Genomic DNA, 24213 nt, shown 5'->3' with positions numbered 1-24213 from the left:
TTAGATCTGGTGACTGTGCAGGCCATGGGAGATGTTCAACTTCACTTTCATGTTCATCAAACCAATCTTTCACCAGTCTTGCTGTGTGTATTGGTGCATTGTCATCCTGATACACGGCACCGCCATTGGATGCACATGGTCCTCCAGAATGGTTCGGTAGTCCTTGGCAGTGACGCACCCATCTAGCACAAGTATTGGGCCAAGGGAATGCCATGATATGGCAGCCCAAACCATCACTGATCCACCCCCATGCTTCACTCTGGGCATGCAACAGTCTGGGTGGTACGCTTCTTTGGGGCTTCTCCACACCGTAACTCTCCCGGATGTGGGGAAAACAGTAAAGGTGGACTCATCAGAGAACAATACATGTTTCACATTGTCCACAGCCCAAGATTTGCGCTCCTTGCACCATTGAAACCCACGTTTGGCATTGGCACGAGTGACCAAAGGTTTGGCTATAGCAGCCCGGCCGTGTATATTGACCCTGTGGAGCTCCCGACGGACAGTTCTGGTGGAAACAGGAGAGTTGAGGTGCACATTTAATTCTGCCGTGATTTGGGCAGCCGTGGTTTTATGTTTTTTGGATACAATCCGGGTTAGCACCCGAACATCCCTTTCAGACAGCTTCCTCTTGCGTCCACAGTTAATCCTGTTGGATGTGGTTTGTCCTTCTTGGTGGTATGCTGACATTTCCCTGGATACTGTGGCTCTTGATACATCACAAAGACTTGCTGTCTTGGTCACAGATGCGCCAGCAAGACGTGCACCAACAATTTGTCCTCTTTTGAACTCTGGTATGTCACCCATAATGTTGTGTGCATTGCAATATTTTGAGCAAAACTGTGCTCTTACCCTGCTAATTGAACCTTCACACTCTGCTCTTACTGGTGCAATGTGCAATTAATGAAGATTGGCCACCAGACTGGTCCAATTTAGCCATGAAACCTCCCACACTAAAATGACAGGTGTTTCAGTTATTTTGTCCAACCCCTTTAACTAACTGTTTTGTCATGAATGTAACCAACGTGTGTAAAACATTATGTTAAAATCCTAATAAATAAATAAATACATTTGATTATGTACTTAAGTTGTTTTATACAGTCAGCTTTACACCCTAATAATTATGAAAAAAATTTTGTGGTTTATTGGCTTATTAAAAAGTAACAGTTTAGTAATAGTATAAACAATAGTTTATTCTTGTTGTTTATACAGTTTTTGGCCAGAATTTGACCTGGACTTCTTGACACTAATCTGTTGATTATTTGAGTAGAAAAACTATTTTACTTATTACATCTATTGCACACAGCCGACCTCTGCACAATTCCTACATATGTGTTGAATTTGATAAATGGGGAAAATAATAAACATATAATAGATCTAAATGTAAAAACACTTTAACATTATTTTTTTGAAATGTTAAATTCAGAAAACAGAAATAAAAAAACAAACAATAAACTGTGAACTAGAATATTAAAGTTCCTGTCAAAGATGTTTCAACAAAACAGTCGAGTTGCTGAGTAAAAGTCATTGCGCTTCTCCGCTGATAGATGGCGCTGTTAGAAACTAAACAATATGTCTGCCTGTCTAAGAGGTCAGAGTTGAAACTACAGGAACTTGACAGCGTGGTTGTGTTTATGTCCAAATGATTTAGCAGGTAGCGGTTTATGTTCTGTAAGTAAGAGTTCTGTGTGTATATTAATTGATCAGACCAGTAGCCGCTATGTTTCTCAGTCTTTATGCATGTGTTAGTAGAATTAGACTGCTTGATAAGTAAACAGACTGTGTGTGTGTGTATGTGTATGTGTGTGATCAACGTGTTCAGGTGAACAGAGCTAAATAAGAAAAAAATAGTAGTTCCTATATGTTCTGTGTGCCTCGGTGCTGTTCTGTACAGTGAAACCGAACTGAAATGAGGAACCTGAAGCTGGTGAAGTGTGTGTGCTGGTCAGAGCTGGACAGTCCGGGCTCTCCTCAGTGTGTATCAGTCAGGACGGATACAGGAACATTAGTGATCTGCTCTCAGTTCTCCATCACTGAATACAACAGCAGTACAGGACAGGTAACTGCACTCTCTCATCATATAACATATACTTTTAAAGAAGTAGTCTGACTAAATACAAACATTCCTAGTTCTTTTTGGTTGTATCATATGTAATCTGTCAGTCAGTGTATAATTTGTACTGGATTTGCTCATGTTAAGCCTTAAAAAGTAAAAAGGAATGTGAGGAAACCATAGTGCCACCAGTTTAGGATTGTATAAACCGAGAGTGGGGTGGCTTTGACCCACCGTGGCTTGGTGGGTGGCACTGTAGCCTCACAGCAAGAAGGTCCTGGGTTTGATTCTTAGGCAGAGCGGTCCAGGTACTTTCTGTGTGGAGTTTGCATGTTCTTCCCGTGTCTGAGTGGGTTTTCTCCCACACTCCAAAGACATGCAAGTGAGGTTAACTGGAGATACAAAATTACCCTAGGTATGAATGTGTTTGTGTGAGCCAGCCCTGTGATGGACTGGTGACCTGTCCAGGGTATTTCCTACCTCTTACCCAGTGAATTGGACCCACCTTGACCCTGAATAGGATGAAGCGGTGGTAAATTGGACTTTTTAAAACGGATAGTTCCGGTCCTAAAATCTGATTGGCTGAGCCGCGTTCGAAGCCGTTGTAAAATCCCCGATAAACGCACACCTAGGACCACCTCACATCATTCCATATTAATACGCCACTGAAAAGAAAAAGTGAATGTTATGTTCGCCCTCATGTTGCCTAGCAACACTGTTAACGAACTACCTGCGGTCGTGGAAGAATGCTTTATTAAAGCAATAAGCCACGAGAGGCCGTGCATTACTGTGATTTTAGCACGGGGATGACGTTTTTGGCACGATGCGAAGCGGAGTGCCTAAAACTTCTTTCCCCGTGCTAAAATCATAACAGTAATGCACGGTCTCGAGTGGCTTATTGCTTTTATAAAACGGCGGTCAACATAAAATATAATTTATAAAACGGATAGTTCCGGTCCTAAAATCTGATTGGCTGAGCCGCGTTCGAAGCCGTTGTAAAATCCCCGATAAACGCACACCTAGGACCACCTCACATCATTCCATATTAATACGCCACTGAAAAGAAAAATTTAATGTTATTTTCGCCCTCATGTTGCCTAGCAACACTGTTAATCGAACTATTTTGCGTCGCGGAAGAATGCTTTATTGTAAGTTTATACACAATAAATACATTTATGAATTAAACATTGTTGTATTTATTATATTTTATGTTGACCGCCGTTTTATAAAAGCAATAAGCCACTCGAGACCGTACGTTACTGTTACGATTTTAGCACGGGGAAAGAAGTTTTAGGCACTCCGCTTCGCGTCGTGCCAAAAACGTCATCCCCGTGCTAAAATCACAGTAACGTACGGCCTCTCGTGGCTTATTGCTTTAAAATACAACAATGTTTAATTCATAAATGTATTTATCGTGTATAAACTTACAATAAAGCATTCTTCCGTGACGCAAAATAGTTCGATTAACAGTGTTGCTAGGCAACATGAGGGCGAAAATAACATTAACTTTTTCTATTCAGTGGCGTATTAATATGGAATGATGTGAGGTGGTCCTAGGTGTGCGTTTATCGGGGATTTTACAACGGCTTCGAACGCGGCTCAGCCAATCAGATTTTAGGACCGGAAATATCCGTTTTATAATGTACGTTTATACACAATAAATACATTTATGAATTAAACATTGTTGTATTTATTATATTTTATGTTGACCGCCGTTTTATAAAAGCAATACAGTGGGGGAAATAAGTATTTGATCCCCTGCTGATTTTGTAAGTTTACCCCCTTACAAAGACTATTTTAACAGAGAGAGACAGAATATCAACAAAAAATCCAGAAAAAAACATTAAATAAAGGTTATGAATTAATTTGTATTTAATTAAGGGAAATAAGTATTTGATCCCCTACCAACCAGCAAGAATTCTGACCCCCACAGACCGGTTATGTGCACAAAAGGCACACAAATTAGTCCTGTCCCTGTATAAAAGACTCCTGTCACAGAATCAGTTTCTTCTGTTCAAATCTCTCGACCACCATGGGCAAGACCAAAGAGCTATCAAAGGACGTCAGGGACAAGATTGTAGACCTGCACAAGGCTGGAATGGGCTACAAGACCATCAGCAAGAAGCTTGAGGAGAAAGAGACCACTGTTGGTGCGATAATTTGAAAATGGAAGAAATACAAGATCACAGTCAATCACCCTCACTCTGGAGCTCCATGCAAGATCTCACCTGGTGGGGTAAGAATGATTCTGAGAAAGGTGAGATCAGCCCAGAATTACACGGGAGGAGCTTGTCAATGATCTCAAGGGAGCTGGGAGCACAGTCACCAAGAAAACCATTAGTAACACACTTCGCCGTAATGGATTGAGATCCTGCAGTGCCCGCAAAGTCCCTCTGCTCAAGAAGGCTCATGTACAGGCCCGTCTGAAGTTTGCCAATGAACACCTGAATGATTCAGAGAAAGCTTGGGAGAATGTGATATGGTCAGATGAGACCAAAATTGAGCTCTTTGGCATCAACTCCACTTGCCGTGTTTGGAGGCAGAGAAATGCCCGGTGGGGATGGTGTTCTTGGGGTCATATCCAGCATTTCTCTGCTCGCAGCTCCCTTGAGATCATTGACAAGCTCCTACCGTATAATTCTGGACTGACCTCACCTTTCTCAGAATCATTCTTACCCCACCAGGTGAGATCTTGCATGGAGCTCCAGAGTGAGGGTGATTGACTGTGATCTTGTATTTCTTCCATTTTCGAATGATCGCACCAACAGTGGTCTCTTTCTCTTCAAGCTTCTTGCTGATGGTCTTGTAGCCCATTCCAGCCTTGTGCAGGTCTACAATCTTGTCCCTGACGTCCTTTGATAGCTCTTTGGTCTTGCCCATGGTGGTCGAGAGATTTGAACAGAAGAAACTGATTCTGTGACAGGAGTCTTTTATACAGGGACAGGACTAATTTGTGTGCCTCATGGGCACATAACCGGTCTGTGGGGGTCAGAATTCTTGCTGGTTGGTAGGGGATCAAATACTTATTTCCCTTAATTAAATACAAATTAATTTAGAACTTTTATTTAATGTTTTTTTTCTGGATTTTTTGTTGATATTCTGTCTCTCTCTGTTAAAATAAACCTTCCATAAAAATTATAGACTGTTCAAGTCTTTGTAAGGGGGTAAACTTACAAAATCAGCAGGGGATCAAATACTTATTTCCCCCACTGTAAGCCACTCGAGACCGTGCGTTACTGCTATGATTTTAGCACGGGAAAGAAGTTTTAGGCACTCCGCTTTGCGTTGTGCCAAAAACGTCATCCCCGTGCTAAAATCACAGTAACGCACGGCCTCTCGTTGCTTATTGCTTTAATAAATGGATGAATATATAAACAAATAAACTAGGGGTGTTACAGTGTGACATCTTTCCAGAATATACCCCAGTTTTACAATATTAAGGGACTGGTTGTGGACACTTGACACATGCTACAAAGATTTAAATAAAATCTGTTTTCTCATGTATTTGAATCTTAAGTCTGTAAAGCTTAACTTAAAGGTAACAAGGGTAACGAAAAGTACTCGATGAGCGTTAAAGTTAGCTTCTCAATGAAATAACTTATAAAAAACTGCCCTCTCACATATGCTGTACCTTTACCTGTTACAGAGTTAGTAAAATTGTGCAATAGTTTTGTACAGTTTGATTAACCATTCAAATGTGAATGCTTTACTTTTTTATTGCAAGGTGTTGTACACAGCTTGAAGGTCTTTGTACACACACAAGCCAAACAGAAACTAAACAACTGAATTTTCTATCCCCTTATAATTGTTTATTTTTTTAAGATTAGAAAGGTGATGATACAGAAATTTGGCAAACGTCCAAACGTCCAAAATGGCTTTCACCTACTATTGTATTGAATACAATAAAATACCATTGGGCAATATCCAATATATAAAAATCAATTAGGATTAAGCCAGCTACTTCCACCTTTAAATCTTGGAAATTTGAAAGTTGTAATGCTTCAACAGTGATATCAGCCTATTTGCTTTTAGTATTGTTTTCTTATAATGAGACATAATTTAGCCAATTTTAGAGCTAACAGTGAAAGAAACCACACAATTGGCCTTTTGAGATTATTTTAACATTACTTAACACTTGACTTGACACAGTTTACAAATAGGGTTGATGAGTTTGCCATTGAGTTCGCAGTATGCTGGTCATGTTAAAATCCTGTTTATACTTTAGCTGAAAATGAAAAATATGTTAAAAACTGCTTACAAATATATGCTTATAGGCCCAACACAGTTTGATCATTCTAATGCTGTAACACAACTTATTCAACTCATTATTATTATTATTATTATAATACATGCTTTAACTGTTTCTTTAACTGTGTTTTTGTGGTGCTTTGGGATGCTTATTCCATTGTTCCTGTGTCTAGATATTGAACGAGGTATCTCTGACAGCAGAGAACTATCTTCCAGAGGATGGCACAGGAGTTGTTGTGGGTGTTCAGGATCTTCCAGATCAGGAATCGGTCTGTGTGGCCACTGCTCAAGGCGATGTTATTTTGTACAACCTCAATACAAATCAGGTATTAGGGCAGTCATCTTAGCCTCCTGTTTGCTGCACACTGTTTATTATAATATGCACGTGTCCTCTTCCTTAACTTCTAAATGTTTGTGTGTTTGGATAGTTGGAGTGTGTTGGGAGTGTGGATAGTGGACTGACTGCCATGAGTTGGAGTCCAGACCAGGAGCTGGTGACACTCTGTACAGGTCTGTGAGCACAACAGCACACTATTCATTACTAAAACCCACAAGAGCGTAACTGTATTAAATAGTAAATTGCTTCACAGTGAAGTAATTAATAGAAAAATCACAAAAGCATGTCAACACATTTGTCATCAAAAATATTAATAAATATTAGAGATGGGGATTGTTTGATATTCAGATATCTGCTTTGTTAAATGAACAGCATACTAATTGTTAAATGAGAAAACATATAATGTTTACAGAAATTAATATGGAGGAATTGAAGGTTTATGTGTTCATTGTGAGCAGTCGTTAAAATAATTACTAACCATTTTAAGCATTTAAATTTAAATAACATTTTATTCTACGTTTGCCCACTTATTCACTACCTTTACAACATTGCACAGTGGACCTTGCAATTAAACCCCACCCTCAAGAGTACACAGCAGAATGAAATTATGTTGCATTTGGCTTACTGGATTAAAACACAGAAGCAAGAAAGAACACAAAGAACTAAATAATACAATGAGAATCTCAAAAATTTAAAAGGGGGAAATGAAAGAAATAAAACCTAAAATAAACCAACTAAATCCTACACAAATCTAAAACACCTAAATATTTCACAATTATTCAGTTTTGAACTGTATAAAATTTATAAAATTTATTGTGTATGGATTTAGTTAGGACTATAAATTTTTAGTTATTTTGGATATTGCATATTTCCCAGTAGTCAAGAGTCTAATGACGGTTGGGTAGAATCTCTTAAAGAGCCTGACAGTACTGCACTGCACAGTGCAGTATCAGGCCACTAATTCATCTCAGGGCTTCAACCCGCGACCTTTCCCAGACATAGCAGATCATGTCTGTTTAGACAACTGTCAGGTTGATAGCACAGCTATTTAAACCCAGGTCTTAGTGGTGGTGCATGGTTACAAATGAAATGTCTTTGGCCTGCTTAATACAGGAACATTGACATAACTGATCAGCTTTTCTTTGCATTTTGTCCTTATACATGGTTTAAAATGCAAATTTTTTAAAATTCTGGCTAGCGAAATGTGAATTATGTTTATAGTTTACACTTTTATTTGCTATTTGTTATTTATGCCATTTAGGTCAGGAGACAATCATCATGATGACTAAAGACTTTGAGCCAGTAACTGAGGTGGCCATTCACCAGGATGAGTTTGGAGAAGGTGAGCTGCACACAAACCTATTCCATCTGCAGAGATCTGAGAGCTCATTAATGTTTTTTAGTGTTAAAAGATGTTGTGGTCAGTCTGTCTATTAATAAATTTGTCTGTGCTTGTGTATCAGGTAAATTCATTACTGTAGGATGGGGAAAGAAGGAGACACAGTTTCATGGCTCAGAAGGAAAGAAAGCTGCTCAGAGGAAAGCTGCTGTAAGTCTTTGTTCATACTGCTTATAGAGAGAGTCATTTCCTAAGCGCTATTAGACAAATTCATTACCAGGAGATTCATTTTGAACTTTTCTTGTTTGTGAACACATGATTATTTCTCTAATAATTTGATTTGATGGCTTTAAATGGCATAAAATCTTATGTAGAAGGAAATGTACGTATGTTTATATAAGAAAAAAAGGCAAACAAAATGATCAATTATGTATTGTACCAAGCAGGGCATAGCCCAACACCACTGAGACCTGGGTTTGAATAATGGTGCTATTGACCTGACAGGTGGTTACACAATCGTGGTCTGCTATGTCTGAGATAGGTGGGATGGTTCAATCCCTGTGATGAATTGGTGCCCTAATCAGGCTATTTAAGAGCTTCTACCCAACTGCCATTAGACTCTTAAGTATAGAGGATCATGTGCAATATCTGAAATACCTACAATTCTTTATAGTCCAATTTAAATCCATACACAATATCCAAAATAACTTGAATCATATACAGTTAAAAACTGTGTGCAATATTTAAGAGTTTTAGGTTTTTAGATTTTTTTCTACTATTTCACTCTATATTTTATTATTAAAATTCTTATTTTATTATTTAGTTATTTGTCTTTCTTTTTTGCTCCTGTGTTTTATACTGGTAAACCAAACGCAATGTAATTTCGTTCTTCAGTGTACTTTTTTTATGTGTGTATAGTTGAAAAGGGCGACACAGTGGCTAAGTGGGTAGCACTGTCACCTCACAGCTAGAAGGTCCTTGGTTCGATCACAGATGGGGTGGTCCAGGTCCTTTCTGTGTGGAATTTGCATGTTCTCCCCGTCTGCATGGGTTTCATCCGGGTGCTCCGGTTTCCTCCCACAGTCCAAAGACATACAAGTGAGGTGACTTGGAGATACTAAATTGTCCAAGTGTGTTCGATATAACCTTGTGAACTGATGAACCTTGTGTAATGAGTAACTACCGTTCCTGTCATGAATGTAACCAAAAGTGTAAAACATGACGTTAAAATTTTAATAAACAAACAAACAAACATATAGTTAAATAACAATAAAGAAATCTTGAATCATGGCTGAATGTATCAGTAACAAAAGGCTTCATTTGAAAATTTAAAAAATTTTCACCTTTACAAATGTTTGTATTACACAAACATAGTGGTCCATCTTTTGTAATTTATTATATATTACAAATGCATGTTTGTGTCATGTATTTTATTCTGATGTTTCTGCTTTGTATATTAAGGAGGTGCAGCCAGCTGTATCATGGGACGATCGCAGTCCAAGAATCACGTGGAGGGGCGATGGGCAGCTCTTTGCTGTCAGTGCGATCTGCCCTCAGACAGGCAGGTGTCGTATACTCTTAAAATTTTAGCTTTTAAGAAAAATGGTCAGGTAAACAGCTTTTTTTTATTGTGCAATTTCAGGTGCTCGGAAAGTCAGAGTGTGGAACAGGGAATGTGTCCTGCAGGCTACCAGTGAAGTGATCAATGGTCTTGAACAGGCTCTGAGCTGGAAGTAAGTGATTCAGGAGTTAAATGTGATTCTGGCAGTACAGGGTTAGTAAAAGCTTAAAATGCTTGTGTGCTTCAGACCTTCAGGTAGCTTGATAGCCTCGACTCAGCGACACCCTAACAAGCACAGTGTTGTTTTCATGGAAAAGAACGGTCTGCTGCATGGAGATTTTACTTTGCCCTTCTCTAAAGATCAAGTTAAGGTAAGCCACAGATAGTCTTACAAAGCCAGATGTGATCTTCAAATACAATACACATGTGTAAAAAGGTTTGTGAAAACAAAATCTAATGCTGACAGTTAAAACATTTCAATACTAAGCAGAATGTCAAATTAGCACACTACTGTTTTTGTCAAATAACAATTAGTATTTAGGTTTAAGACATCTTACCTGTGCTTGTCAGCAATGTCCAAGTCACATTTCAAGTCAAGTCAAATTTGTATAGCACAATTGTTGACACCTGAACAATGAGGAACAATGATTTCCGATATGAGTGGGGTATTAATATGAGGCATAATTTGCATTCTGATTAATCATTATGAGAAAGACCAGAGACTGCAGCAATGATATGGGATAAGATTTACCTATTTACCTTTTTATGTGTGTAGTTTCAAATAATTCCACATACCTCCCACTTACATTGCCCCGTTCCAACTTTTTTGGAATGTCTTGCAGGCATGGTCAGATGTCCACATACTTTTTCAACAAGTTCATGGTCAGATGTCCACATACTTTTTTAACAAGTTCATGGTCAGATGTCCACATACGTTTTCAACAAGTTCATGGTCAGATGTCCATATACTTTTTCAACAAGTTCATGGTCAGATGTCCACATACTTTTTCAACAAGTTCATGGTCAGATGTCCACATACTTTTTCAACAAGTTCATGGTCAGATGTCCACATACTTTTTCAACAAGTTCATGGTCAGATGTTCACATACTTTTTCAACAAGTTCATGGTCAGATGTCCACATACTTTTTCAACAAGTTCATGGTCAGATGTCCACATACGTTTTCAACAAGTTCATGGTCAGATGTCCACATACTTTTTTAACAAGTTCATGGTCAGATGTCCACATACTTTTTCAACAAGTTCATGGTCAGATGTCCACATACTTTTTTAACAAGTTCATGGTCAGATGTCCACATACTTTTTCAACAAGTTTATGGTCAGATGTCCACATACTTTTTTAACAAGTTCATGGTCAGATGTCCACATACTTTTTCAACAAGTTCATGGTCAGATGTCCACATACTTTTTTAACAAGTTCATGGTCAGATGTCCACATACTTTTTTAACAAGTTCATGGTCAGATGTCCACATACTTTTTTAACAAGTTCATGGTCAGATGTCCACATACTTTTTTAACAAGTTCATGGTCAGATGTCCACATACTTTTTTAACAAGTTCATGGTCAGATGTCCACATACTTTTTCAACAAGTTCATGGTCAGATGTCCACATACTTTTTCAACAAGTTTATGGTCAGATGTCCACATACTTTTTTAACAAGTTCATGGTCAGATGTCCACATACTTTTTTAACAAGTTCATGGTCAGATGTCCACATACTTTTTCAACAAGTTCATGGTCAGATGTCCACATACTTTTTTAACAAGTTCATGGTCAGATGTCCACATACTTTTTTAACAAGTTCATGGTCAGATGTCCACATACTTTTTTAACAAGTTCATGGTCAGATGTCCACATACTTTTTCAACAAGTTCATGGTCAGATGTCCACATACTTTTTTAACAAGTTTATGGTCAGATGTCCACATACTTTTTTAACAAGTTTATGGTCAGATGTCCACATACTTTTTTAACAAGTTCATGGTCAGATGTCCACATACTTTTTCAACAAGTTCATGGTCAGATGTCCACATACTTTTTTAACAAGTTCATGGTCAGATGTCCACATACTTTTTTAACAAGTTCATGGTCAGATGTCCACATACTTTTTTAACAAGTTCATGGTCAGATGTCCACATACTTTTTTAACAAGTTCATGGTCAGATGTCCACATACTTTTTCAACAAGTTCATGGTCAGATGTCCACATACTTTTTTAACAAGTTTATGGTCAGATGTCCACATACTTTTTTAACAAGTTTATGGTCAGATGTCCACATACTTTTTTAACAAGTTCATGGTCAGATGTCCACATACTTTTTCAACAAGTTCATGGTCAGATGTCCACATACTTTTTTAACAAGTTCATGGTCAGATGTCCACATACTTTTTCAACAAGTTCATGGTCAGATGTCAACATACGTTTTCAACAAGTTCATGGTCAGATGTCCACATACGTTTTCAACAAGTTCATGGTCAGATGTCCACATACTTTTTTAACAAGTTCATGGTCAGATGTCCACATACTTTTTCAACAAGTTCATGGTCAGATGTCCACATACTTTTTTAACAAGTTTATGGTCAGATGTCCACATACTTTTTTAACAAGTTTATGGTCAGATGTCCACATACTTTTTTAACAAGTTCATGGTCAGATGTCCACATACTTTTTCAACAAGTTCATGGTCAGATGTCCACATACTTTTTTAACAAGTTCATGGTCAGATGTCCACATACTTTTTTAACAAGTTCATGGTCAGATGTCCACATACTTTTTTAACAAGTTTATGGTCAGATGTCCACATACTTTTTTAACAAGTTCATGGTCAGATGTCCACATACTTTTTCAACAAGTTCATGGTCAGATGTCCACATACTTTTTTAACAAGTTCATGGTCAGATGTCCACATACTTTTTTAACAAGTTCATGGTCAGATGTCCACATACTTTTTTAACAAGTTCATGGTCAGATGTCCACATACTTTTTCAACAAGTTCATGGTCAGATGTCCACATACTTTTTCAACAAGTTCATGGTCAGATGTCCATATACTTTTTCAACAAGTTCATGGTCAGATGTCCACATACTTTTTCAACAAGTTCATGGTCAGATGTCCACATACTTTTTCAACAAGTTTATGGTCAGATGTCTATAAGTTTTTGTTCCACATACTAGGTACATTTAGTACTATTGTGTTTGTATATTGTGTTTTAGGTGAAGGAGTTGCTTTGGAACAGTGACTCCACAGTGCTGGCTGTTTGGCTTGAAGACCTGAAACAAGGAGAACATGGCAACCCCAACACTTACAGTATGATGAAAATAATACCTTTTCATGCCCAAATGATCAGCTTGAATCTTTCTAATCTCTTCACCTTTCATAGCTTTAATTAATCAATAACCAACTCTGTCTATTTTAGTTCAGCTGTGGACAGTAGGAAATTACCACTGGTACCTGAAACAGAGTCTGCATTTTGCAAGTGACCCACTGAAAGCTCCAGTCTGTATCTGCTGGGACCCCGAGAAGCCTCTACGCCTTTACTTGCTAACTCGAGCTTGGACCAGCTACACATACGACTGGGGCTGGTGTACAGATCGCAGTCTTGGACATGATTTGAATGATAACGCCAATGTGGCAGTGATTGATGGAGGTGAGAACAAGCTTGTTCCCTTTTATGTTATTTACCTTTATTCTGGTCAGGGTCACGGCAGATTTCAGGGCTTCTGTTGTCCTTGTAGACAAAGCCAAGCACGTCTGAATAGATGACCGGTGGACCGATAGCACAGCTGAGAGTCAGACCCGGTTCTCAGCAGTGGTAGGCTAGCGTACACAAGAACATGCAAACATTTTTTAGAGGTTTCTTAATTAACAAATTTGATTGTTTATCAGAATCCTCAGATACTTTATGGTCAAAAGTATGTAGACACCAGATCATCATGTCCTTATTTTCTTGTACTATATTTAGGCATTTGACAGACAGATTTATCTAAAGTGAATCACAGTTGATGCAGGATACATCCCAAGCAACTAAGGTGTTGGGTGTCTTGTTGAAGAGCCCAACAGTGGCAGCTTGGTGGTGTTGCCCACGATAAAATGACAAAATGTGTGTTAAAATGTGCCTCCCACTATTCTAGCCGATGCTTGTAAATGCACATGGTGATCTAAGGCCTCGTAAGATGTGGTAGTTTTAGGTACTAGATTAGAAATCAGAAAACTGACTGTTCAAGCCCCACCTTTTTTTTTTGTGCAAAGCTTGTAGAGACACATCTAAGAATTGCAGCTTGTTTTGTGTTAAAGAAGCTTTGGGAAATTATTGAATAAAGGGTCTGAACTTTGTGTAAATAATATATATATATTTTTTTAAAAACTGTAAAAGCATGCTTTCACTTCTTTATGGGTGATTATGTGTAAATTGGTGGGTATCCATTCAAAATCTGATCCACAACACAATGGTGCAAAACAGTGAAGGTCAGAATACTACACATATACAGTACATACACTGTGTGTGTTTGCTAATTTATATAGACTGACAGATAGACATACAGACAGATAACAAATTAAGTCTGATCCTTCTTCCAACATGTCCTTCTTGTTTTACAGATAAGATTTTAGTGACAACATTTCGGCAGTGTGTGGTTCCTCCACCTATGTGTTCCTATGAGCTACGCCTTTCTGCTCCCATCAACCTTGTAACTTTTCACTCACATCTTCAGAGAACCAATGAGCTTGCTGCATTAACAGCAGATGGGTATCTTCATATTTTTGGTCAAGGTACGGCAGTCAGAAAACATAAAACATCAGGCGTCTCTTTTTTCTGTGTAAAATGATGTTATTGTGGTTGTATAGTTCAGTTTTGCTGTTTTTGCAAAAATCTGAATAGCTCTTAATAAACCTTTGTGCACCTTTGACTCAGCCAAAGATGAGAGTGAGCTTATGAAGGATGCGTCTGGCTTTAGAGTCATCTCTAAACCACTGGTGATACAAAAGACCTACAGGTAAGATTAAAGCCCTGACACATTTATATGAGTGTATATTATTATTAAGCTACACCAAGTGTTTAACATTGATTTGTATGCAGTGTTGCAGTGGCCCAGGAGGGGGTGCTGTCGCTGCGCTTGTTGCTTTGGCTGAGGGAGGATATTTTTGCAGCTGTGGCATGTGATAAAAACCCAGCCTGGTCACGAATACTTATACTTGCTCCGGAAACTATAGAGGACCAGGGAAACGGACTAAAGATCAGGTACTATTTATGGCAGGTTTTTTCAAACTTTTTTTGAAGCAACCCACATTGTGTTCATGAATTCTACCATGAATCAGGCAACACAAACAATGCATCAAAACAGAACACAAAACGAAATATACTTAATTAATAAAAATTGTGGCAATCTAGTCCCACTGTGGTTTACACGATGTAGCATAAAGTCTTCACAAGGGGGCGGTCGTGTCAAAGTTAATCTGCCTGTTAAAATGAGTTTGTTTATATTAGTATATATTTTTTTGCTACCCATTTTTTTTGGCTCATGACCAACCCAAGAGTTGTGAACCAGGGTTTATGGCATAGCTTACTTTCAAGACATGCATTTTCATTGTTCATGCTTGTTTTGTGGTCCATATGATTTTAATATTATAGAACAGGGTTTTTCAAAAGGTCTTCTCTTTAGATGAAAATGGTTTTTCGTGGAGAAAAACAATAATTAAATGAACTTGTATGCGCTTTCTGGTTTCGTCCTTGTCATTTTGTTTTGTGTATGCTTCAGGTCAGAAATCAAAGTGGAAGGTCATGTGATAAGTATGTGTCACAGTCCGAAAAGCGATTCATTGGCTTTGCAGCTGGAGGATGGTCAGATCAGGAGAGTGCAATGGGGTAAGTGTTTCCAGTGCAGATGCACACCAGCAGAAACCTTTAGTTCTATTTCTGTACTTGCTTTGTGTTTAAACAGAAAGTGATGTATTTTTTACTGCTGCTGTTTTGCCCAGTTTAGCTTCATTTGACTTGATTGTGGAGGAAAAAATGCTTGAATGAATGCTTCCAAATTTGCCTCTTTTGTTTGAATTTTTTCCCAGTCTAGTCGTATCCAATGACCCTATTGCATTTTGCTTTCTTTCTACTGCTTTTAACCTCCACTTCTAATTGAGGAGAGCAGTGAATAACACACGCCGCCTCTTACATGTGCAGTAGCCGAATGCTTCTTTTCACCTACATGAGTTGGGGTTATAATGGGCTCGGTCTCATGTATGGAGAGTCATGCTCTGATCTCCTTTATCCTCTGTCTCTGTGCAACCAGCCAGCAGATGTCATATCTGCATCAGTTATGAGAAATCCATTTTGGCATCCAACGGACGAGCCAGTTATTGTTTGTGTAGTATCCCCGCCTGCTGCAAATTTGGCCCAAATCATACATTTACATTAAATGTAAACTTTAACATTAAAACATTAAAATGTTAGGTCACAGAATACAAAATCTGATTTCTTTACTAGCTTATGATAACCGATTTAATAACCAATGGAAAGATCAAATTTTTCACCAGCTTATAGATTAACTTATATACATGAGATTATACGTGTGTTATGATCCTTCTTATTCATGATTTTGTGTGATTTGGTATTATGTAAATATGGAAAAATAGGGTATACCAAAAATAGAGGACAAAATATCTTTTTTTATTTTTTTTATTTAGACTCTACAGAGGTAACAGTAACAGACTGGAAGGACTCTCTGGGGTGCAGTGTTAGCTTCCCCCGGCCCTGTGTGCACACTGCGTTATGTACTGTCAGTGGACAGGTACCAACATACTTTACACAATATACTTTTCTCACTAGTATGTTTGTGTAGGCGTGTTTTATTCAGGTGTTTTGTCTTTCATTAGGAGCATGTGATTGGTCTTACAGAAAGATCCCACCTTTACATCGGTAACTCTGAGGTATGTATGATATAGGTTAAAATCTGCCCTTCAGAAACTATGGCCCATAGAGTTCCTCTACATTAGTCACAGCTGGTTAGAGCAAATGCTGAGGCTTCAAAAAATTCATTTAGTTACATTATATTAATATATTTTATATACCACGGTGCTTGGGTTATTAGTTGTTCAACATTCTAGCTTAGCTATGGCTCAGAGATGTAGTTATATTTAAATATTATTTATGCATTTTCTCCAATTTTCTTCCCAGTCTAGTTGTATCAAATTACCCGATTACATTTTGCTTCCTCTATACTACTGCTAACCTCCACTCCTGACTGAGGAGGGCTATGACTATCACACCCCCCCTTCAACACATGTGCAGTAGCAGACCACTTCTTTTTTACTTGCACGAGATGGAGATCCCTATCTTGCACAGAGAGTCAACCACAGATCCATATTATCTGCTATCTATGTGCAAGCTCACTCAAAAAATAAATGGTCAACAAAAAACACTGAAAGTTACAGGAGCTGTAGTGTATAACTGATGACATTTCCTAGACGTTCCTCTGCTTTTTTATCCCCAACAAAAGCTGGCTAAGTGGACATATATTTCCTACAGTTTTGTTTTCCTTTAACTGAAAGGGTGTGGCATGAATCAATAATGAATCAGTAATGAATCAGTAATTAGGTGTTAATTGAGGTACATGATAAGCGAAAACCACTAGACTTTTTTTCCAAGATGGAATAAGACCAGTGTAGCAGATCCAACTAAACAAAATTGAAACAACCAGGTGAAGCACAGGATAGTTTTTTTAATATATTAAAAGCTTAATGCCTCATTGCAGGTTGTTAATGTTAGAAATACATTAAATAAAATAATGTTGGACCTTAGGGCAGTAAAGTTTTGGCTGGGGAAATGGCTTGTAGCATTGGCTTGTAGTCTTTTAACACTACTGCTTTCTATTTGAAAAAAAGTAAAACTGGATTAGCTGTGATTAAGAAGGCATGACAGTGAGCTCACGTTTCTCACAGGGTTTTCCTGAAAATGACTTGGTGAAATATCTGATTTTTTTGCCTCAGTATTATAAAACATTTACATTTTACATAAAAAAAGTCATGCTCTTTTTCATTAGTCCTGTTTTCTCCCTCCTTTTTTACAGGTAGCATCTAATATTTCCTCCTTTGTTGTGTATGATGAGTTTCTCCTTCTCACCACACATTCTCACATGTGTCGCTGCCTCCTTCTGACCAGCATGTCTGTCAAAGGTGAGTGACAAGAGTGAAGTCAGATTACATACAGAGACACGTCTAGTGTTCAATTTTTGTTTAGTTTTCTGCTGGAACTACAGGGCAGCACAACATGGGGACCTGGGTTTAATCCCAATCTAGTAACACCTTCATGTAGATGGTGAATTGGCTGCTCTCAATGCTCCTAGATTTAATTGAGTAAGTGAATGTGTAAACAGTCCTATGATGGACTGACAGTGTGTTGTGTGTCTTTTTATCCCCGTAAGGGGAAAACAAATGGGTGAATTAATGAATTAGGGACTACAGTATTCATATTTCTAACCAGTAATTAATGCTTATAGCTGTCAGATAAGTCAAATACAAACTGTAAATATATTGTGTTGTTGGTGAATGCATGTTGTTGGTTTGGTGTGTTTGCAGATGTGCAGGTGGCTCTGAGTTCAGAAGCAGTTCAGAATGATGAAAGTACACGTAGAGTGGAGAGAGGCTCTCGCATTGTTACTGTGGTGCCTCAGGACACCAGACTTATGCTACAGGTTAGCACGCAACCAGACCATACCATCCTTGCTCATTTATTTATTAAGGCAGAACTCATACAGTTGAAAGACATGATGCAAACTGTGCCGGCCATCTTTCAATCCATAACTAATGATCTTTACCTAGTGGTTATTTGTTTACTATAAAAGCATATAGGACCAATAAAAATATTTATAAAATGACTGCTTTGGGTAAAAAGGTTCTATGGCTGATGTAACCTGATGTAGATGTGGCAGTAATGTAGCCTGGTTCCATTAACATTACTGGTCCGTTAAAACAAGCAAATATAAATTCCACGAACCAAGCTAGTTTGCCTTTCAGGACGCATATTAAAAAACAGTAGGTGGCGCTCAAGTGCTACAGCGGTCTAATGCCCTAGCACACCGCCACCGAGATCTCAAGCTAGAATCTTAAGTGGCTGTATTCCCAGACATGTGTCCTAGTTAATGTTCTAGTAATCAAAGAACGTTACTATAAATCCACCGTTGACAATTGTTAAGATTCAGTGCAGAGGAGCTGAGCCTGTGTCTTGCAACTGACAGAGGTCGCCAGAGTGCAGAGAAGAAAGTAAGTATATCAGACAACGTAGACTAGTGCCACAGGATACCAGACTCATCCTCCAGCAACACATTAAGGGCAGTTATATCCTAGTGGATAAGGTACCGGACCAGTACTAAAAAAAAAAAAAAGGTCGCTGGTTCAAGCCATATCACTGCCAGGTTGCCACTGTTGGACTTAGACAATATTCAGTCAGAGTACTGTAAGTCGCTTTGGATAAAAGCGTCTGCTAAATGCTGAAAATGTAAATGTAAGACGATGAAATGAAAAAGGAAATAAAATCCAAAAGGAAAGAAGACATGGGTTTAATGTGTACTTAATGGACTTATATGCCAATTATTGGTTTATTATATAAGGTAAAATATTTCTATACTATTTTTCCTAGAACAAAAATTTTATTGTTTATATTTGTCATTTATTAAGAGGAATTCTTTGTCTGATTAATTATTAATTATTATTTATTAAAAAAATCTTTATTTATACTACAGTATATCTGTGTGAAGCTTTTATTTACTGTTGCTATGCATTTTTTTCCAGATGCCTCGTGGTAACCTTGAAACCATCCATCATCGAGCTCTCGTGTTGGCGCAAGTTAGGAAGTGGCTTGATGAGTATGTGTTTACATTTTGTGAAATGAAAAGACCAGACAGTTTAACAGTCTTGTCATTAGATGTCTACATTGTCACAAGCAGATTGTTAGGTTACAAAATAAATGTACACATTTGTCTTTACAACCAAAAACACCAAGTATACGATTACCAGCCACTTTATTAGACACACCATACCACAATAGACTAGGGGGATGGAACAATGTTAGCATTACCACATTTGGAAATGGAATTTCTGACCAATTTGTCAAAAATGGGGGTCAGTCTATTGGGTCAATATTTCTTGCTGTTGTAGGCTAAAATTCAGAGATGCTTTTGAGTGCATGAGGAAGCTGCGGATCAACCTCAACCTCATCTATGACCACAATCCCAAGGTCAGTAACCTCGTAATCATATTATATCATATTATTCCTCTTTCTATCCTTGCCATCATACATAGTGAGGTAACTATATACTTCTTGATCTATTCAGGTCTTCCTGGAGAATACTGAAGTCTTTCTGAAACAGATGAACTCAATCAACTACATTAACCTTTTTTTCACAGAGCTCAAGTAAGTTCCTCTTTTAAATACTGCTTTGACAAATACATCTGATCATGATGAGATTTATCCCCTAGGGAGGAGGACACAACCAAGACAATGTACCCATGTCCAGCGAATGCTGCATGCCAGTCGGCTTCAGGAACAGGAGCAGCAGGACAGGGGAAGTTGAAAGTGGACACTGTCTGCGATGCTCTGCGCTCAGCTATGGAGACTCTTGATCCACAAAAGTATGTTGTATGTCTTCAAATTTAAAAACCTTAGTTTACAATCTGAATCTATACTGAATTAGCAGATGAAAGTGGATTAAACCAATAATATGCTGAACGTGCATACAATTATTTTTCGTTCGGCTTCTTCTGTATTTAGGGGTCACTACTACGGATCATTCTGGTCCGCATACCTGTTTTTAACCAGCACAGTTTTTATGCTGATACAACCCTTCTTATTTTTTTCATCCAGGTTTGAGACTGGTACTGAGAGCACACTGACAAGTGCATCTCCCAATGGCTAGGCTGTTTGGCTAAGCCATTATGCCATTATGAGATAGTGTAGCGTGATTTTCCACCTTACCACCACAGCACCAGAATTAAAGTGCAATGTCAATGTCAAAATTGATTTAAATTATTACAAAAGACAACAGTCTTTCAAAACAGAGCACCTTTAAAACAGATTGTTTAAGTTTAAAGTAAGGCAAGTTTTCTAAATTTAGCTCACTGGCATAAATGTAAGTATTATTTGTATGTTGTCTTTATCTGTTTACACAGATATTGCTTGTGCATTTTAACATCACATGTGAGGAAGACGACACCAGAGCTGGAGACTGCTTTACAGAAGGTTCATGAATTACGTGGTAAGAATTATACTGAGGAGTATCTCTGATGCATAAGAAGTATTACCCTGCATTTACACCGTAATAGATTATATCTTGTATTAGGATTAGTATTAGAAGTACTAGATACAGTATTAATGCAATCAGTGATTTGACGATAATTTTTAAATTAGATGATGCATGGCAGCCTTCATACTGTACTCAAAACCCTATAAACTATAAAATCAAAATACTCAAAAAAATCAAGCATATGCTCTTACAGTATGTACCCAAATATTGTGCACACCAGTTCTCTCGGATTTTGTTTCCATATTGTAAAATGTCTAATAATTTTTGTTTGTTTGAGTGATGTATAAAACCGTTCTGTAATTAGTTGGGAATGGGGAGACCAGTTGTTGTAGCTATGAAGGTGCAATTATTCCCCATTTCTGCTTGATATAACACTTCAGCTGCTCAACAGTCTGTTAAATCAGTCTGCTCAAGGTGTCTCTTGTGCTTTAAAATAAGCCAACATTTTAGATGGGAAACAGGTCTAGACTGCAGGCAGGCCAATCTATCATCTGCACACATGTACCATGAAACCACACAGTTGTAATGCACATGTGGCTTGGTGGTGTCTTGCTAAAACAAGCAGGGACGTATTCGAAAAAAGACATGGTCTAGATGGCAGCATATATTGCTCCAAAATGCATACATACCGCTCAGCATTGATTATGCCTTCACATATTATTAGTTTCCAATGGGGTGGCACGGTGGCTTGATGGGTAGCACTGTCGCCTCACAGCAAGAAGGTCCTGGGTTTAATTCCCAGATGGAGCGGTCTGGGTCCTTTCTGTGTGGAGTTTGCATGTTCCTCCTGTGTTTGCGTGGGTTTCCTCTGGGAGCTCCGGTTTCCTCCCACAGACCAAAGACGTGCAAGTGAGGTAAATTGGAGATACAAAATTGTCCATGACTGTGTTTGATGTAAAAAACTTGAACTGATGAATCTTGTGTAATGAGTAACTACCTGTTTTGTCATTAATGTAACCAAAGTGTGTAAACATGACATGAAAATCCAAATAAATAAATAATAAATTATTCACCAGTGCCGTTGGGACTGCTACACTGCTACACCATGTTCTAATGTTTTGGAATTAAGTTTGTACATTTAAATTCTTTCAGTAAAATAGAACTTTGAGATCTCAAGAGTTACATTCTTAATAATTTAAGAAAAGCTGTATTTAAGTAAAACTATTATTCAGTTTTATTTATGTAGAAATCTGTTAATATCAATAATCAGTATGAATTATGTTTTTATATTCTGATGACATACAGTCTGTAAGTGGATGTAAATAAACCTCATATGATCTGTCTTTAGTGAACCCACCGAGTGTGGAGAATGCTGTGAGCGCAGAGGAGGCTCTGAAGTATCTTTTGTTCCTGGTAAATGTAAACGAGCTGTACGAACACTCACTGGGCACCTACGATTTTGACCTGGTTCTCATGGTAGCAGAAAAGTCACAAAAGGTTTGTAGGAGTTTGTTCTTGTATTTGTGCACTGTCGTACTTGATTTGTACACTTTATCAAGATTTCTCATTTTCTCACATTACTGCTCTCTGGTGCAGGACCCTAAGGAGTACCTCTCCTTCCTGAACATGCTAAAAACCCTGGAGCCAAATTACCAGCGCTACACAATCGACAAGCACTTGAAGAGATACAAGAAAGCGCTGCTACATCTCAGCAAGTGTGGTACGTGCTTCTGCAATCCCACTTTATGCTAACAAAAAACAAGAATACAAGTGTTTTACCCTCTTGTTTATTCTCTTTGCTAGGAGAGGAACACTTCACTGAGTTATTAAATCTGGTGAAAGATCAAAAGCTGTACACTGAAGTTCTGCAGCTCTATCCTGTGGATAGCCAGCAGTACAAGGTTCATTTAAACATGAAGCATATTCATTTACTTATTTATTTATTTAGATTTTAACATAATGTTTTACACTGTGGTTACATTAATGACAAGACAGGTAGTTACAGGTTACACATGATACATCAGATCAAGTTCTATTTTAATGGCAAACACCATCATGGCAAATTTTGTATCTCTAATTCACCTCACTTAGACATCTTTGGACTGTGGGAGGAAAGCAGAGCATCTTAGCAGAATCCCAGTGGTCATGTTGAAGGGAGGGAAGGTGATACAGAGTTTCTACCTGCTCAGACTCTGCATACTTGATACAGTTCTGTTTAGAAACTCGACACTGGCAAGTGATAATAAGTGGCCGTTTTGGAGGAGGAGTAAGATGAACCAGATTGTGGGTGGTGCAAGGCGGAGACCACCACAAAAAAACACTGCTGAATTCACCGAAGCACCACCAGAAAAATACATATATTAAAAATACAAAACATGATTATATATAGGGCACTGTTGCTTCTCAGCAGGTGAGGTGATCTAGGTCCTTTCTGTGTGGAGTTTGAATGTTCTCCCCGAGTCTGCATGGCTTTCTACTACTGGGACAGTGGTAGCCTAGTGGGTAGAGCTATGAACTGAAAGATTGGCGGTTCAAATCCAGGCTTAGCTATAAGCCTGGATTTAAATAAAGTATATATAGCTAAGCCTGGATTTAAAGTATATCTAAATAAAGTATATCTATATTCTATGTTCTTCTGGGTGCTCTGGGACTTCATGCAGTCAGGTTAATTAAAGATACAAAATTGCCCCATATGTGTCTGTGTGTGTGTGTGTGTGTGTGTGAGTAAATATATATATATATATATACAGTGTATCACAAAAGTGAGTACACCCCTCACATTTCTGCAAATATTTTATTATATCTTTTCATGGGACAACACTATAGACATGAAACTTGGATATAACTTAGAGTAGTCAGTGTACAGCTTGTATAGCAGTGTAGATTTACTGTCTTCTGAAAATAACTCAACACACAGCCATTAATGTCTAAATAGCTGGCAACATAAGTGAGTACACCCCACAGTGAACATGTCCAAATTGTGCCCAAAGTGTCAATATTTTGTGTGACCACCATTATTATCCAGCACTGCCTTAACCCTCCTGGGCATGGAATTCACCAGAGCTGCACAGGTTGCTACTGGAATCCTCTTCCACTCCTCCATGATGACATCACGGAGCTGGTGGATTTTAGACACCTTGAACTCCTCCACCTTCCACTTGAGGATGCGCCACAGGTGCTCAATTGGGTTTAGTCCATCATCTTTACCTTCAGCTTCCTCAGCAAGGCAGTTGTCATCTTGGAGGTTGTGTTTGGGGTCGTTATCCTGTTGGAAAACTGCCATGAGGCCCAGTTTTTGAAGGGAGGGGATCATGCTCTGTTTCAGAATGTCACAGTACATGTTGGAATTCATGTTTCCCTCAATGAACTGCAGCTCCCCAGTGCCAGCAACACTCATGCAGCCCAAGACCATGATGCTACCACCACCA

At 38.3% G+C, this 24213-nt stretch overlaps 1 protein-coding gene across 2 annotated transcripts in view; it reads left to right on the top strand.

Annotated features, from left to right (window-relative positions):
* Nucleotides 1-1597: 1597 nt before the first annotated feature.
* elp1 (elongator acetyltransferase complex subunit 1) overlaps nt 1598-24213 on the top strand; it is a 34303-nt gene continuing 11687 nt past the window's right edge. Inside the window, exons 1-27 of one of the 2 annotated variants that reach the window (XM_062990952.1) lie at nt 1598-1671; nt 1895-2059; nt 6475-6627; nt 6730-6811; nt 7900-7980; nt 8102-8187; nt 9439-9538; nt 9620-9710; nt 9786-9909; nt 12770-12863; nt 12973-13203; nt 14154-14324; nt 14467-14548; nt 14632-14793; nt 15311-15417; nt 16233-16336; nt 16422-16475; nt 17615-17720; nt 18123-18238; nt 19335-19408; nt 19701-19779; nt 19877-19956; nt 20022-20174; nt 20712-20797; nt 22134-22282; nt 22382-22505; nt 22589-22686. In XM_062990952.1, the coding sequence (XP_062847022.1) occupies nt 1910-2059; nt 6475-6627; nt 6730-6811; nt 7900-7980; nt 8102-8187; nt 9439-9538; nt 9620-9710; nt 9786-9909; nt 12770-12863; nt 12973-13203; nt 14154-14324; nt 14467-14548; nt 14632-14793; nt 15311-15417; nt 16233-16336; nt 16422-16475; nt 17615-17720; nt 18123-18238; nt 19335-19408; nt 19701-19779; nt 19877-19956; nt 20022-20174; nt 20712-20797; nt 22134-22282; nt 22382-22505; nt 22589-22686 (2937 nt within the window). In that variant the 5' untranslated portion in view covers nt 1598-1671; nt 1895-1909. Of the gene's footprint in view, nt 1672-1894; nt 2060-6474; nt 6628-6729; nt 6812-7899; nt 7981-8101; nt 8188-9001; nt 9081-9438; nt 9539-9619; nt 9711-9785; nt 9910-12769; nt 12864-12972; nt 13204-14153; nt 14325-14466; nt 14549-14631; nt 14794-15310; nt 15418-16232; nt 16337-16421; nt 16476-17614; nt 17721-18122; nt 18239-19334; nt 19409-19700; nt 19780-19876; nt 19957-20021; nt 20175-20711; nt 20798-22133; nt 22283-22381; nt 22506-22588; nt 22687-24213 lie in introns of those variants that run through there. The other variant, XM_062990956.1, reaches the window with a different exon arrangement.

Source organism: Trichomycterus rosablanca, chromosome 1 (genome assembly GCF_030014385.1).
Source record: "Trichomycterus rosablanca isolate fTriRos1 chromosome 1, fTriRos1.hap1, whole genome shotgun sequence".
Lineage (NCBI taxonomy): Eukaryota > Metazoa > Chordata > Actinopteri > Siluriformes > Trichomycteridae > Trichomycterus > Trichomycterus rosablanca.
Note: the sequence above shows the minus strand (reverse complement) of the source record. Positions and strands in the feature narration are given on the sequence as shown.